The 16,862-nt window shown below is 35.3% G+C and overlaps 1 protein-coding gene across 15 annotated transcripts in view; it reads right to left on the bottom strand.

Annotated features, from left to right (window-relative positions):
• Nucleotides 1-16,862, bottom strand: part of CDC42BPA (CDC42 binding protein kinase alpha) — a 338,602-nt gene that overhangs the window by 262,665 nt on the left and 59,075 nt on the right. For all 15 annotated transcript variants that reach the window (XM_047703785.1, XM_047703770.1, XM_047703777.1 and 12 more), the window contains exon 2: nt 5,311-5,402. In XM_047703785.1, coding sequence (XP_047559741.1) covers nt 5,311-5,402 — 92 coding nt within the window. The remainder of the gene's footprint in view (nt 1-5,310; nt 5,403-16,862) is intronic.

Here is a 16,862-nt window from a genome sequence, read left to right as displayed (position 1 = left end):
CAAACCAGACAAAAATTCTATTTTCATCACTTGAATTCAACATTTTATGGAAGATTTTCTCCATTGCAGTAATATAAGAAAAAGAAATAAAAGGCATAAAGTTCAGAAAGGAAAAAAAAAAAAAAAAGCTGTCATTATTTGGAAATATAATTATGAAATATTCAAAAACTTACATATAATCTAGAATAAGTGAATATATCAAGATCCTTAAATACAGTATGAATATACAAAAATCAATTGCATTTCTATTCTAGTACAAAGTTAGAAAACAATTCTATTAAAGCTCATCCGAAAACATCAAACACTCATAAATGTATAAAACCTACAAAGAATAAAATGAGCCTTCACCTATACCTCAAGAAACACAAAATTATAAATCTGATGGAAAACAGTCTAAAATATAAAAATTTTTTTAAGAGTATAGAATATAGCTCGGGAAAATATCTTCATGACCTTGGAAGTTTAAAAAAACTTCTTTAAAGGAACACAAAAGGACTAATAATAAAGAAGTTTAATTAACTGGAGTTTACTAAATCTAAGAACTTCTCTTCAATAAAAGATCCATATGGAGAGGGAAAAGTCAAGCCACAGAAAGGAAGAGATATTCTGGGCACCTGTACCCAGAATATACCAGTAAGTCAGACAACCTACTCTCAATCTCCCACCCACTCCCAATCTAACATCAGAATATGCACTTCACACACACACACACAAAATCTAAGTTATGTACAGTGATATGAAAATGGGTGTAAGTTAAAGACTTAAGAGAAAATATAAAATGAAATTGTAATCCAATATTACTACTCACCCTCCAAAAAAATTGCTAAATTTTTAAAAACAAATAAATAACCAAGTGTTGGTGAGGTTGTGAGCAACTGGAACCTTCCCTGTTGGTGGGTTTTTTGGTAAAAATTAGCAAACTGGTGACCACTTGGGAAATTTTCTGGCATTATCTACCAAAGCTGAACAGGCCTATCCAATGACCCAGAAAGTTTATATGAAACACAAATGAGTGTCTCTGTCTCCCAAAAGACACGTACAAGAATGTTCATAGCAACATTAACATGGCCAAAAACTATAAACAACTTGAATACCCACCAACATTAGTATGAATAAATAACTTGTGGTATATTTATACAAAGGAATACTGGGAACTAATTCAAAGATGAATCACACAAGCATAATGTTGAGCAAAAAGCCAGAAACAAGAGTATGTATTATATAATTCCATTAATAAATAATTCAAAAACAGGCAAAATAAATCAACAGTGATAAAGTCAGCATAAATAATTAATATGGAGGTGCTTACTCACAGAGAGGAGGCAGTGGTACCTATTGTACATAATGGTTACACAAGTACATGCAAATGTAAAAATCCATTGAGTCAAGTGTGCATAGAACTCAATTTTTTAAAAATTTTAAGACCTCAAAATAAATGTATTTTCAGACAAATAAAAGCAGACAGTTTATCATCAGACAGGATGAAATAATAAAAGGAATTTTTAAGTCAAAATGAAAATGTTATCAAAGGGAAGTCTGTGACTATAAAGAGCAAGAGAAAAATGTGAATATATGAGCACATCTAAAGGAACAGAACCAGTAGTTTTGGAGGTTTTAAATATATGTACTACTGAAGACATAACAGCAATGACCCAAAAAAGGTTTAAGTCAGATAAATCAGAATTAGCAAAATACAAATTTGCCAAGACTACGTATGGCAATCTCTAGAGAAACCAAATGAAAAGTTAAACTAAGAAATTAATAAATGAGGGAGAGAATAATTTAAAATACTCCATTACAGGAATTAAATACATAATACAGAATGGGCAAGATAAATAGAAAACAAATAGTAATACATAATTCCATTACATATAGTCAAATGATTATATACTTCAATTAAAAGATGAGATTATCAGACTGGATTAAAAAATAAAACTGGGGGGGGAACCTGGCTGGCTCAGTCAGTAGGGAATGTGATTCTTTTTTTTTTTTTTTTTTTTTTAAGATTTTATTTATTTATTTGACAGAGAGAGCTCACAAGTAGACGGAGAGGCAGGCAGAGAGAGAGAGGGAAGCAGGCTCCCTGCTGAGCAGAGAGCCCGACGCGGGACTCGATCCCAGGACCCTGAGATCATGACCTGAGCCGAAGGCAGCGGCTTAACCCACTGAGCCACCCAGGCGCCCCAGGAATGTGATTCTTAATAAGTAAATAAAATCTTTAAAAAAAACAAAGGGGAGCCTGTGTGGCTCAGTGGGTTAAACCTCTGCCTTTGGCTCAGGTCATGATCTCAGGGTCCTAAGATCAAGCCCCGCATGGGGCTATCTGCTCAGCAAGAAGACTGCTTCCCCCTCTCTCTCTGCCTGCCTCCCTGCCTACTTGTGATCTGTCAAATAAATAAATAAAATCTTAAAAAACAAAGTAGAGAATGTGATTCTTGATCTTGGGGGTCATGAGTTCGAGCCCTAAGCTGGGGGTAGAGTTCCCTTAAAAAAACAAACAAACAAACAAACAAACAAAACCTATATTCTACTGAACAGTAAACATACCATAAGATTATATAAAGCTAAAACTCTAAGGATGGAATAAGATATTTAATGAAAATACTAATAAAAAGACCTAGAATCATTCTAGTCACATCAAATTAAGAAAAATTTCAAAGAGCATTATTTAGAGACAACAAGGATCATTCTATTATGATTAAAAGAGTTAATCACCAGGAAGATACAATAACTTTATATTTGTTATCAGTGAAAAATAAAAGAAATAAAGACTAAACAAATCCTCTATCAGGAAACGACAAATCAAGCAGAGAAAATAAAGTAAGGATGTGGAAGATTTGAACAAGGTTAATGATTTTAACCTAAAATTTATATAACAATGCACGGCAAATTTCAAAGGACTGAAATCAAGCACAGAGACTGTTATGGAATTACACTGCAACTCAGTAACGGAAATACACTTAGAAAACCCTCCAAGTATTTAGAAATTGAACAACAAACTTCTAAGTTAATAGATAAAAAGAAAGAAAACACGATGGAAATTTGAAATCACATTAGAAATCACACTGTATTTTGAGCAAAATAACAAAGAAAATATGACATATCAAAACTTATCAGCTATAGATAAAGCTGCCTAGAGGAAATCGTACAGCCTTAAACACACATTTGAAAAGAAGGGCTAGAGGGGCGCCTGGGTGGCTCAGTTGGTTAGGCAACTGCCTTCAGCTCAGGTCATGATTCTGGAGTCCCGGGATAGAGTCCCACATCGGGCTCCCTGTTCAGCAGGGAGTCTGCTTCTCCCACTGACCTCTCTCCTCTCATGCTCTCTCTCATGCTCTCTCTCTCAAATAATTTAAAAAAAAAAAAAAGAAAAGAAGGGCTAGATATCAATGCTCTAATTATCTATCTCTAAAAGTTATAAAAAGAATAGCAACTTAAAACAAAAGAGAGTACAGCCCACTTCTCCCTCTGCCCTTACCCTGCTCATGCTCCCGCGAAAGGAAAAGAAGGAAAAGAAAAAAGGGGTGCCGGGGTGGCTCAGTTGGTTAAGCGTCTGCCTTCTACTCTCTCTCTAATAAATGAATAAAATCTTAAGAAAAAAAAAAAAGAGAATAAAAGGAAGAAAATATTAAAAGCAGCAATTACTGAAACAAACAAATATACAATAGAAAAATTCAAAAGGCAAAGGTTAATTCATTGAAAAAATAAAACTGATAAAGCTCTAGCATGAAAAATGAAAAAATGAGAGGTAAAAATAATAAGTATAGTAATAACTGAAAAATTAGATGACATGGGTGAACTTAGCAAAACTAACATATAGATAGAAAATCCAATCTGATTTCCACTAAAGAAATTAAAACTGTCTTATTGGTAACCTCCAGGCCCAATGGTTTCACAAGTGGAATCTTCTACACATTTAAGGAAAAAATAATAACAATCTTCCCAAACTCTTCCAGAGAACAGTAAGAGAGGCCAGCATAACCAAAATCCCAAAATCTGATTGATATTTTATTTTATTTTATTTTTTTTAGGTTTTATTTATTTATTTGACAGAGATCACAAGTAGGCAGAGAGGCAGGCGGAGAGAGAGGAGGAAGCAGACTCTCCGCTGAACAGAGAGCCTGATGTGGGGCTCGATCCCAGGACCCTGGGATCATGACCTGAGCCGAAGGAAGAGGCTTTAACTCACTGAGCCACCCAGGCACCCCTGATTGGTATTTTAAGTAGGAAAATTACAGGCCAGTTTCTCTTCAAGAATCTGAACACAGACACACACAGACACACACACACATACACCACACACATACCACACACACACACACACAGAGTAAACTAAGTGCAATGAGACATAAAGATAATACAAGGTTGGGCTTATCTTAGAAATGCAAGGTTAGTTTAACATTTGAAACTAAATCGTTGTAATTCAACACATTAACAGAGTAAAGGAGAAAAGCCTTAAGGGTCTTAAAAGATGCTGATAAAACATTTTTTTTTTTTTTTTTTTGACAGAGAGAGATCACAAGCAGGCAGAGAGGCAGGCAGAGAGAGAGGAGGAAGCAGGTTCTCTGCTGAGCAGAGAGCCCGATGCGGGGCTCGATCCCAGGACCCTGAGATCATGACCTGAGCCGAAGGCAGCGGCTTAACCCGCTGAGCCACCCAGGCGCCCCTGATAAAACATTTTCTTAAAATCCAACACAATTCATAATTGAAAAGTAAAATCAACCAGGTTGCTAGGTATGAAGGCAAACAAAATTCCACGATATTTCTAATTACTAGCAAAAAAAACAACTAGAAAATGAAATTTAACAATTCTAATTAAAATAACAAAGAATACCACATTCCTTTATCAACCGGCTGACTCAGTATCATTAAGGTATCAATTATCTACAAATAAATCTCCTATTTCAGTGCAATCCTAATCAAAATTCAAGCAGATGTATGGGTGTGGATTTTTAAGAGTATTTCCGAAACTGAAACATTCAGTGTAAAATTATATGAAAATATCAAGGGCCAAGAACAGAGGAGGAGAAGAAGGAAGCTGGAGGAATTACAATACCAGATACTGAGACTTCTTAATCTAGAGTATGTAAGACTGTGGTACTGGCACAAGGAAACTTCCATTGACATGTGAAGAAAAACATCTTGGAAAAAAATTCCATGTAGAAATATTTCATCCAAACACTAATATATTTTCTGATTGATCATATAATGATAGCAAGGACATAGTATTTCAGTTAAATTCTCTCATAAACTGTATAAAATTTTTTCCACAACAATTAGCAGAACTTTTATAAAAACTTTATCTCTTACCTCTCCAAAAGCTCCTCGACCTATCACCTTCAGTATCTCAAAGTCTTCTCTATGTAGGCGCATCTGTTTCACTTTAGAAGTAAATGGTTTGGCTGAAACAAAAGAACATCAATTACTTACATTAGAAATATACATAATGGCATTTCTTAAGCAACAAATATTCAAATGATAATTAAGAATGAAGTCAAAATACCTCATAATCCCATCAAACTATATTAAGAAGAAATACATTTAATTTCCATAAGAAAACAATTTCCTTTATTTCTTGCATGTGAATTACATTTTTCATGATAAACATACTTCTAATAACATAAGAAATAATGAAAAGTAACAGCGATGTACAAAGGAGGCCTATTCATTTTCATGTAGAATTCTAACACTCAATGCTAGACATATTATTTTAACAACAAATGTCCAAGAAGTAAAAGCAAATTTCATGGAAGAACGAGTTTCAGCAATTCCAACCACGTAAATTCAGATTTCTTTCACACTCATTCATTTATATACCCTTTTAACACTCCATTAGCAAGAGTCTACACTATATAAAACATGGTGGCACTCACCGGAGTTTGAACAATTATCAGTACAGTATGATACCTTCCTTCTTCAGGAAGTTCTAAGTCTTCAGGGCAGACAGACAGTAGACACACATACAAAATTTAACAGTGGGATGAAACTTCTAAGAGAGGTAAATATAAAGTGCTTCAAGATAGGTGAGAATGGAACACTAATATTTCACAGACGAAATAACAGAACTGCACCTTGAGGACTAAGTAGAACTCTGCTACTTTGCCTGGGTTTGCAGTGGAGACATTCCAGGCACAGGGAGCAATATAACCAAATGCAGAAAGACAAGAAAATGACCTTGAGGTGATAACAATAAATATTCCACTGCTGTTACAGAATTTTGAGAAGAAAGGCAAAGAAAATGGACCCAGAAAGTGGAAAATGTAATTGGCCTTGAATACCATACAAGGAATTCAGACACCCTATTAATAACAGCTGATAAACTGACATTTAAAAAAAAATCTTAAAATCAATGTATGTTCTGCTGCCTCTAAGAGAAATGTCAACCTGTCTTCCTTTCCTCCCTTCATGTCCCTCTTCGGTCTCACAAAAAAAGGAGTAACATGATTAAAGGGTCATGATCTATAGATAACTGGTCTCTTCCCCTTCCCTCCATGGGGCAAGAGTAATATTTATTTGAGCATTAGGAGAGTGAAACAGGCAAGGCAGTCCTTACAACTTGATTTGTTCTGAAGGTATTTTGCCGGACTAAATTAGAAAAGAAGGGTATTCCACACTACATATCTCAGTCTAGTAGAGACTTCTGTGTCGGTGTTTTAGATAATAAGGAAAGGAAATAGAGATTGGCTATTTGGAATTCACACAACTAAGAAGATGATCAAAGGAATATCAAATTTGAATGAGGGTATGGAGGAGCTCATCCTAGGAAAAAGAACACACACAAAACAATGGCACCAAATGAAGTGAACACTTCGAAAAAATTACTAAGGCACCTTGGTTTTTGAACAAACCAGACTGGACAAATTGGTGAGACTATGGCCACTGTGTACCAGTCAGGGTTCCAAACGGAAATACATCATAACTGGAGGAAAGTTTAAGGACAAATAGACTATTTGCAAAGTTGTAGGCGGGACTTAAGGGAACCACAAGGAAGATTAGTCATCTATCTATCTAGGAATAATCTGAGGCTGTGTCCCTCCCTTTCCCAGCTTCTGTATCAGTGTTTCAGAAATACATGGTTAAGGTGGGTAGGTACAGAATATATAAAATAAAAATAAAGATGTGGAGTCAGCCAGTATGAGTCTAGTGCTGGTCCAGTTGCCAGCTACAGCTAAAAAACATCATACAGCAGCGTACAACATAACATTTAGCAGTTGTTGTTTTTTTTTTAAAGATTGTATCTATTTATTTGACAGACAGAGAGCACAAATAGGCAGAGAGGCAGGCAGAGAGAGAGGAGGAAGCAGGCTCCCCGCTGAGCAGAGAGCCCGATGCGGGGCTCGATCCCAGGACCCCGGGATCATGACCTGAGCCGAAGGCAGAGGCCTTAACCCACTGAGCCACCCAGGCACCCCTAGCAGTTCTTTAAATACAGCTTCTACCTCACTTTATATTCCTCCCACCTCAAGACTTCCAAATAACCTGAACCCAAATAAAGTATATGCTCCATATTTTTGTCTCATTACCGACACTAAATCCAAAAACAGCATTTCATCACAGACAACTACAGTTATTTGTAATCTATAGTTATTTGTAATCTAATCTACCTTCTTTTAGGTAACATACTACTTATCTAAAAAGTCAAAAATGGAGCATTTTCAAACCCCTGAAACACTATTGCAGAACAGGAAAAGAAACTTTTTTTTAAGTTAAATTCTATTAGCCAACATATATAGTACATCATTAGTTTCTGATGGGGTATTCAATGATTCAAAGAAACTATTTTTTAAAACTAAATGAAATTTTCTCTATAAATGAAATTTATACAATTCAGGTACATAAACGGTTGCTAAAATGACCTTTTAGCAAAGATACAAAGGATGATAGTATACCAAAAGAAAAAATCATTTTTCCATACACTAGCATATGCCCTAAAAGCACTACAAATGAGTACTATACAATCATGTGTGATTAGGATTTTATGAGTTTTCCAAGTTTTATGGGAGACTTCAGCATTAACAGAAATTTTAAAAACAATCCTATCTATTCTTTACTTTCTGAAACCTGCTGGTAAAAATCCCATTTCCTTGGCACTGCAAAAGTATTCTATTTTAGACATTCAAAAATGAGTTAAGCCACAAATTTCTTCTGAAGGCTCATAGTTTTACTAATCATTTACTCAGTTCACTCACAAAATACATTCTAATACCTGTGCTGTATGCCAGCCATTTTATAAGATGCTAGAGATACAAAAGATAAATAGTCCCTGTCCTCAAGTAAACAAATTGTGCAATAAGTGTTACTCTTCCATTTAAAATGTTCCATGTGAATACAAATGGCTAATAAACAGAAAATGGCACTCACAAGACATCAGAGAAATGCAAACAAACATACTAGAAATATTCTATTCCTTACCAATCAAATGCACACCACCACCAAATACCCCCAACCCCCCGCAAAAAGAAGAAGAAAAAAAAAAAAAAAAAAGTGAAACCACCAAGTGTTTGTGGGTGTTTGAATTATGAATAACAGGTATTCTCATACACAGCTGATATGACTTAATTACAATCTCCATGAAGAGGATTTGGTTTTCTATTTCATTCTTTCAATTTAGTATATTACTTAAGAAGATTTTAAAAGTTGAAACATCTTTATATACCTTGAAATAAACCATACTTGGTTGTAATGAATTTATTTAATACACAGATGACATTGCTTTGCTTTGATTTTTAAAATTTTACATCTGTGTTCATAAACAATGCTGGTCTACAATTATCTTTTTTTTCTACACTGTCTTCATCTGGTTTGGGACCAATGATCAATCAACCTCTTTATGTTTAAGTAGCTTTCTCTCCTTTTTCAGTGTCTACACAAAATACAGTTTGTTTAAAGATCTCAAGGTGATAAACAAAACTAGAAAACTTTGGGGTGCCTGGGTGGCTCAGTGGGTTAAAGCCTCTGCCTTCGGCTCAGGTCATGATCTCAGGGTCCTGGGATCGAGCCCCGCATCAGGCTCTCTGCTCAGCAAGGAGCCTGCTTCCTCCTCTCTCTCTGCCTGCCTCTCTGCCTGCTTGTGATCTCTGTCTGTCAAATAAATAAACAAAAATCTTTAAATAAAATAATTAAAAAAAAAAAAACAACTAAAAAACTTTTAGAAGATGAAAGTAGAGGGGCGCCTGCATGGCTCAGTCGTTGAGCATCTGCCTTCAGGAGGGAGCCTGCTTCTCACTCTGCCTACTGCTCTCCCTGCTTGTGCTTGTGCTCACATTCTCATTCTCTCTAACAAATAAAAAAATGAAAATCTTTAAAACAAAACAAAACAAAAACAAAAACAAAGAGAAGATGAAAGCAGAGACTCTGACTATAAGGTCTGATAAAACATGCTAATGAAAACATCTTTCCAGTGGACTTTTAATAGCTGACTTTCATATTATTGTCATTTTCATATTTTCCATTTCTTTTTGTGACAACTATGTTATACTTTTCTATAAATTTATATGTTGCACTGAAATTTTCAAATTTACTGGAATAAAGTAAAATAATTTTCTTTTGTTTTAAAACTATACAATATAGATATATTTGATCCCTTTTTAGATGCTAATACTGTATATTTGGATCTTTTTTCATTGTTTTTCCTTACAAATACGGCTAGAAGTTTGCATATTTTACATTAACTCTACCAAATACATAATATTTAGATTTGCTGGTCCTCCATAAAATTCTGTGAGTTTTTTCTTGTTTTAGTAGGTTCTTCCCCAAATTTATGCAAAATTTCAGAAAAAGTAGAAGCTACTATTAACCCTTCCCCTCCCACCAAATAACTAAGTTAGATATATTAATAATAAGCAAAAGAGATATTAGGGGGAAATGCATTAGTAGAATAAGGATTAAAAGGAGCCATACATAGAGCTTAAAAAAGGTGGGGGGGATAACCAGGACATAATGATTCTAAACATGTACGGACCAAACAACATAACCTCAAAATATGTAAAGCTAAACTGACAGACATAAAAGAAGAAACAAACTCACCTTCATAGATTTTACTGTAACTCTCAGTAATTGATAACCCAACAAGACCAAAAAAAAAAAAAAAAAAAAAAAAGAGCACCATGCATGTAATGCTCCACCTATGAGTTGGAGAATTTATCATTTTAAAACACACACAGAACATCTACAAATTTTGACAACATGCCAAGACATAAAGCTGCCTCCAAAAAATTCCAAAGTACTGAGAACATAAAAACCAAATTATATGAGTATAGTACAATTAGAAATCAATAACAGAAAGGTTACCAGAAAAAACCATAAGCTCTGATATCCTAAACCAATTTTAAGGAAGAAATTAATAAGAATTAGAAAATACTCAGAACTACACAGTAGTAATAAAATACTATATAACAAAAGCAGACTAAACTAGTATATACTGGGGCAGGGGAGAACTCTCAATATTTACACTGGTAAAGAACAACTTAAAAATTAAGGTATTAAAGAGACCATGAAGTACTAGACCAAAAGAATAAACTCAAAGTAGAAGAAAACAAAGAAGAAAGCAAAATAAATAAAATTAATTAATTTGAAAATAAGCACAGAATACAAAGGCTCAACAAGCCAAAGGACGGTTTGTTGGAAAAAACTATTAAACAGAAAAATCTATACTGGGAATGAGAAACTGAACAAAACTTCAGATGCTGCTGAGACTAAATGGGTGGTAAGAGAATATCATTAAAAGCTTATGCCAATAAATTGGAAAATATAGAAGTAAACAAATTCCTAGAATGAGTAACTGTGCTTTTAAAATTAAAAATATGAACTAATAAATAAGCTGAATCACTAGTGTAAAAATCTTCCACAAAAAAAGACCAATCCTGAAGAGCTTTACTTCCAAATTCAACTAAACACATTAAGAGGTAATTCCCATTTTAATGAAATTTTCCAAATAACCAAGAGGGAAAGCTAACCCATTTCATCAAAAATACAGATGCAAAAGGTCTCATCAAATTATCAACTAATCTAGCAATTTATAAATAAAATAACACGACCAAGTTGGGTTTATCCCAAGAATGCAAAGTTGTTTTAATATTAGAAAACTGATTAATGTGATTTAGCACATAAACAAATTGGGAAAAAAATCAATATTTTAAGAAATATTTCTATATACAAACACAGGTCAATAAAATTATACAAGCTTTCATGCGATTTTTTAAAACTACACCTTTTTTAGCAATTTTTTAAATTTCCTTTTCAGTGTTCCAGAATTCATTGTTTATGCACCACACCCAGTGCTCCATGCAATACGTGCCCTCCTTAATACCCACCACCAGGCTCACCACCCCCACTCCCCTCCCCTCCAAAACTCTGAGTTTGTTTCTCAGAGTCCACCGTCTCTCATGGTTCATCTCTCCAATTTCCCCCAACTCACTTCCCCTCTCCATCTCCCCATGTCCTCCATGTTATTCCTTATGCTCTACAAGTAAGCAAAACCATGATAATTGACTCTCTCTGCTTGACTTATTTCACTCAGCATAATCTCCTCCAGTCCCATCCATGTTGTTACAAAAGTTGGGTATTCATCCTTTCTGATGGAAGCATAACACTCCATAGTATATATGGACCACATCTTCTTTATCCATTCGTCTGTTGAAGGGCATCTGGTTCTTTCCACTAGTTTGGCGATTATGGCCATTGCTGCTATGAACATTGGGGTACATATGGCCCTTCTTTTCACTATATCTGTATCTTTGGGGTAAATACCCAATACTGCAATTGCAGGGTCATAGGGAAGCTCTATTTTTAATTTCTTAAGGAATCTCCACACTGTTTTCCAAAGTAGTTGCACCAACTTGCATTCCCACCAACAGTGTAAGAGGGTTCTCCTTTCTCCACATCCTCTCCAATGCATGTTGTTTACTGTCTTGTTAATTTTGGCCATTCTAACTGGTGTAAGGTGGTATCGCAATGTGGTTTTGATTTGAATCTCCCTGATGGCTAATGATGATTAACTTGAAATGGGTAAAAGACCTCAACATGAGGCAGGAATCCATCAGAATCCTAGAGGAGAATATAGGCAGTAACCTCTTTGACACTGGCCACAGCAACTTCTTTCAAGATATGTATCCAAAGGCAAAGGAAACAAAAGCAAAAATGAACTTTTGGGACTTCATCAAGATCAGAAGCTTCTGGGGGCACCTGGGTGGCTCAGTAGGTTAAGGCCTCTGCCTTCTGCTCAGGTCATGATTCCAGGGTCCTGGGATCGAGCCCCGCATCGGGCTCTCTGCTCAGCGGGAGGGCCTGCTTCCTCCTCTCTGCCTCCTCTCTCTGCCTGCCTCTCTGCCTACTGTGATCTCTGTCAAATAAATAAATAAAACCATTAAAAAAAAAGATCAGAAGCTTCTGCACAGCAAAGGAAACAGTCAACAAAATGAAGAGGCAACCCACAGAATGGGAGAAGATATTCGCAAATGACAGTACAGACAAAGGGCTGATATCCAAGATCTATAAAGAACTCCTCAAACTCAACACACACAAAACAGATAATCACGTCAAAAAAATGGGCAGAGACATGAAAGAGACTTCTCCAAAGAAGACATACAAATGGCTAACAGACACATGAAAAAATGTTCATCATCATTAGCCATCAGGGAGATTCAAATAAAAACTACACTTTAAACAAAAGAGAAACAAACTTCCATGGCCTGATAACTGATAGCTACAACAGCAGCAGCAGAATAGCAAACTTAACACTTTAAAGAAAAATGTTAAAAATATTCTCCTTAAAATCAAGAGGCAAATAAGGACATCTTCTATTAAATTCATCATTATTATCACTTCTACTTAACAGTTTAATAATGATACAGTCAGTGCAGTAGGAAAAGAAAGATACAAGGATTGAAAAGGAAGAAAACTGTTATTATGCACAGATGATGTAATTATCTACATAGAAAACCCAAAAGCAAATCAAAACCACAGTGAGATACCACTCCACACCTGGCAGAGTGGCTACTATCAAAAAGAGAAGAAGTAACAAGTATTGGTAAAGATGTGGAGAAAAGGAACCCTTAGGCACTGTTGGTGGGAGTGCAAATTAGTGCAACAGCTTTGGAAAATACGTAGGTTCCTCAAAAAATTAAAAATAGAAATACTATTTGATCCAGTAATTCCATTACTATTTATCCACAGAACATAAAAACACTAATTCAAAAAGATATATGCATCCCCATGCTAACTGCAGCATTATTTACAATAGCTAAGATATGAAAGTAACCCAAGTGTCCACTGACAGATGAATGGATAATGATGTGTTGTGTGTGTGTGTGTGTGTGTGTGTGTGTGTGAGAGAGAGAGACAGTGAGAGAGAGAGAGAGAGAGAGAATATTACACAGCCATAAAAAGGATAAAATCTTGCCATGTGTAAAAAAATGAATGAACCTAGTGGGTCTATGCTAGGTAAAATAAGTCAGAGAAAGACAAATAAAAAATTATTTCACTTGTACATGGAATAAAAAAAAAACAAAACAAATGAATAAACAAACAAAAAGCAAAATCTGACCTGTAAATACAGAGAACAAACTGATCATTACCAGTGGGGAAGGGGGTGGGGGATGGTGAAGATGGGTGAAGGGGAGCAAAGATACAGACTTACAGCTGTGGAATCAGTAAGCTATGGGAATAAAAGACACAGCATAGCAAATATAGTCAATAATATTTTAATAGTGTTCTATGGTGACAAATGACAGCTACACTTATGGTGAACCCAGCATAACATGAAGAGAAGTTGAATCAGCAAGTTGTCACCTGAAACAAATGTTAACATTTGTGTCAACTACACTAAAAAAAATTTTTAAGAAATTTATGTATTAAAATTCATCTTCCATAAAAATGTGATTCAAATTGAAATAATGTATAGATCGATAATATTCTTTAGTGAATTCTCTACTCCGAATGCAAAGAAATTATTTCAAATACATAACCACCCTCGGAAAAAAAAAAACAAAACAATTAATTACAGAGAACCGACTGGTAGTTGCCAGGGGTGGATGAGAGGATGGGCAAAATAGGTGAAGGAGATTAAGAGGCACAAACTTCCAGTTATAAAATAAGTACATCATGGAGACAGAAAGTACAGCACAAGGGGAAAAAAACCCACAAAAAAAGCAATATGCCTCATGCCTGCAATGACTGAATCAAGCAAGCTGCTGGAGAGAAATATTATGCAGAACTCGATTGCACTCCTATACATCAAAAACACTTTTGTAAAATTATCTAGAAAGATACTTATGATGGCACTTTTAAAAGAACCTATCAATAAATCTACCAAAAGATGTATCTGCCCTTAATATACTACAAACACTTCCTGGAAAATGTTCAAGTCCCAAACAAAAAGTACTTGGACAGGAAGGCACAGTATCGTTAAAAGGTCAATTCACCCCCAAATATTTGCAATTTAATGTAATTACAATCAAAATCCAACTGGGGGTTTTCATGACAAGCGAATTCTAAAATTTACAAGGATAAACAAAGGAACCAAAAATAATCAAGATACTTTTGACAAAAACAAAAACAAAAAACATGATAGAAAAAGGAGGAAGACTTGCACTATTAACAAACCAAGACTTATAATAAAACTGGGGTAATTAAAATAGTATGTGTTGGCAAGAAGATGGGCAAACTGGCCAAACAAACAGAGAGCCCAGAAGCAACTCATACACATATGGATATAATTTATAATAGTACTGGCACAGTACAATGGTGGGAAAAGAATGGACTATTTAACACAGGACAATGGTTATATTCAGGAAAGGAATGCAATTGGAATAGTATTTCACACAATATACAAAGTCATTCCAGGTTGTTTACAAGGCAATATACAGGACACTAGGACTTTGGGTTGGAGAAGAATTTTTTAACAAAGATAAAGTATAGTTTATTTAAAAAATTAATAAATTTGACAATTAACAATTTTTTAATCTGGGCACATGCATGGCACGCACAATCAGGTAAGAGTCCAGCTCTTGCTTTCAGCTCAGGTTGTGATCTCAGGGTCATGAGACCAAGCCCCAAGTCAGGCTCCAAGCTCAGCACAGAGTCTGCTTAACACTCCTCTCCCTCTGCCCTTTCCCCTCCGGGCTCACTCACACATGTGCTCCCTCTTTCTCTCTCTCAAAATAAATAAACCTTTAAGAAAAATTTTTTCATCAAAAGTCACCGTAAAAGCAAGACACTAACTAGAAGTAATTTAACTCTGACACATATAACTGAAAATGGATTGGTAACCATACCACTCAGTGTCAATTACACAAAGAACTGCCAATTACAGACCCCAAAAGAAAAATCATTAGCTGTCAATTACAGACCCCAAAAGAAAAACTTGAGAAAGAAATCACGAATTAAAGGCCCCAACAGGAATAGATGAGTACTGCATCTCTTACATGCCCATCTACCAATTTATTTAAAAGAAACAAACCACTTGTTATGATGAGCGCTGAGTGCTGTATTTAAGTGATGAATCACTGAATTCTACTCTAAAAACCAATACTGTACGGTATGTTAACTAACTAGAATTTCAATAAAAATTTAAAAATGAAAAAAAATAAGTAAAACAAACCAATACACCAATTGTGTATTTCATAGAGAAGTACGCAATTTTTCAATTGGTTTGTTTCCAATGGCCCATAAATATATCAAAAGACAGACAACTTGGGGCGCCTGGGTGGCTCAGTGGGTTAAGCCGCTGCCTTCAGCTCGGGTCATGATCTCAGGGTCCTGGGATCGAGTCCCACATCGGGCTCTCTGCTCAGCAAGAAGCCTGCTTCCCTCTCTCTCTCTCTCTCTCTCTGCCTTCCTCTCCGTCTACTTGTGATCTCTCTCTGTCAAATAAATAAATAAAATCTTTAAAAAAAAAAAAAAAAAAAAAGACAGCCAACTCAATAGCAACTGAACAACTGTACCTAAAACCACAATGAGCTACAATTTCACATACATCTGACTGGCAAAAATTAAATAGTCAAAAAAAAAACAAGTGTTGAGAGGAATAATATCTTGTCCACTGCTAGTGGGAATGTAAATGAATACAAGTACTGTATTTAAGTTTCCCATTTAGCTATTTCAATGGAATATATGCATATCCTGCTCTCCAGAGAGTCCATCTTCAACATATAATAGCATGTAGAGAAACCATCGGGTATGGAACTGGAAGACTGTATTATTCAGCATTATCCATAATAATGAAAACCTGTGAACAAATGTCCATCTACATGAAGATAAATAAACTGGTTCATTCATACATCCAAGTAATAAAAGGAAGTGAAAATAAATGAAACATAGCTATTTTAAGTGAAAATTAATAAAGGGAAACCTCACTACAGTGAATTCTGGATGCTGAAGGGGAGGCTGGTCACACTAGCCAGAAAGGCAAAAATTAACAAGTCCGTAAACAAAAGATGCTAGTGAGGATACAGATAAAGGGAAACCTTCTTACACTGTTGATGGGAATGCACACTGGTATGCAGTATGGAGAGCCCCCAAAAAGTTAAAAACAGAGCTACCCTATGACCCAGAAATTGCCCTACTAGGTATTTATCCAAAGAATATAAACATAGTGATTCAAAGGGGCACATGCACTCCAATGTTTACAGCAGCAATGTCAACAACAGTCAAAATATGGAAAGAGCCCAGATGTCCATCGATGGATGAATGGATAAAGAAGATGTGGTACATATAAATATGGACTATCACTCAGCCATCAAAAAGGATGAAATCTTGCCATTTGCAACAACGTGAATGGAACTAGAGGGTATTATGCTAAGTAAAATAAGTCAGAAAGATAAATATATGATTTCACTCATATGTGGAATTTAAGAAACAAAACA

The sequence above is a fragment of the Lutra lutra genome, chromosome 15 (genome assembly GCF_902655055.1).
Source record: "Lutra lutra chromosome 15, mLutLut1.2, whole genome shotgun sequence".
Lineage (NCBI taxonomy): Eukaryota > Metazoa > Chordata > Mammalia > Carnivora > Mustelidae > Lutra > Lutra lutra.
This window is presented reverse-complemented; position numbering and strand designations above follow the sequence as displayed.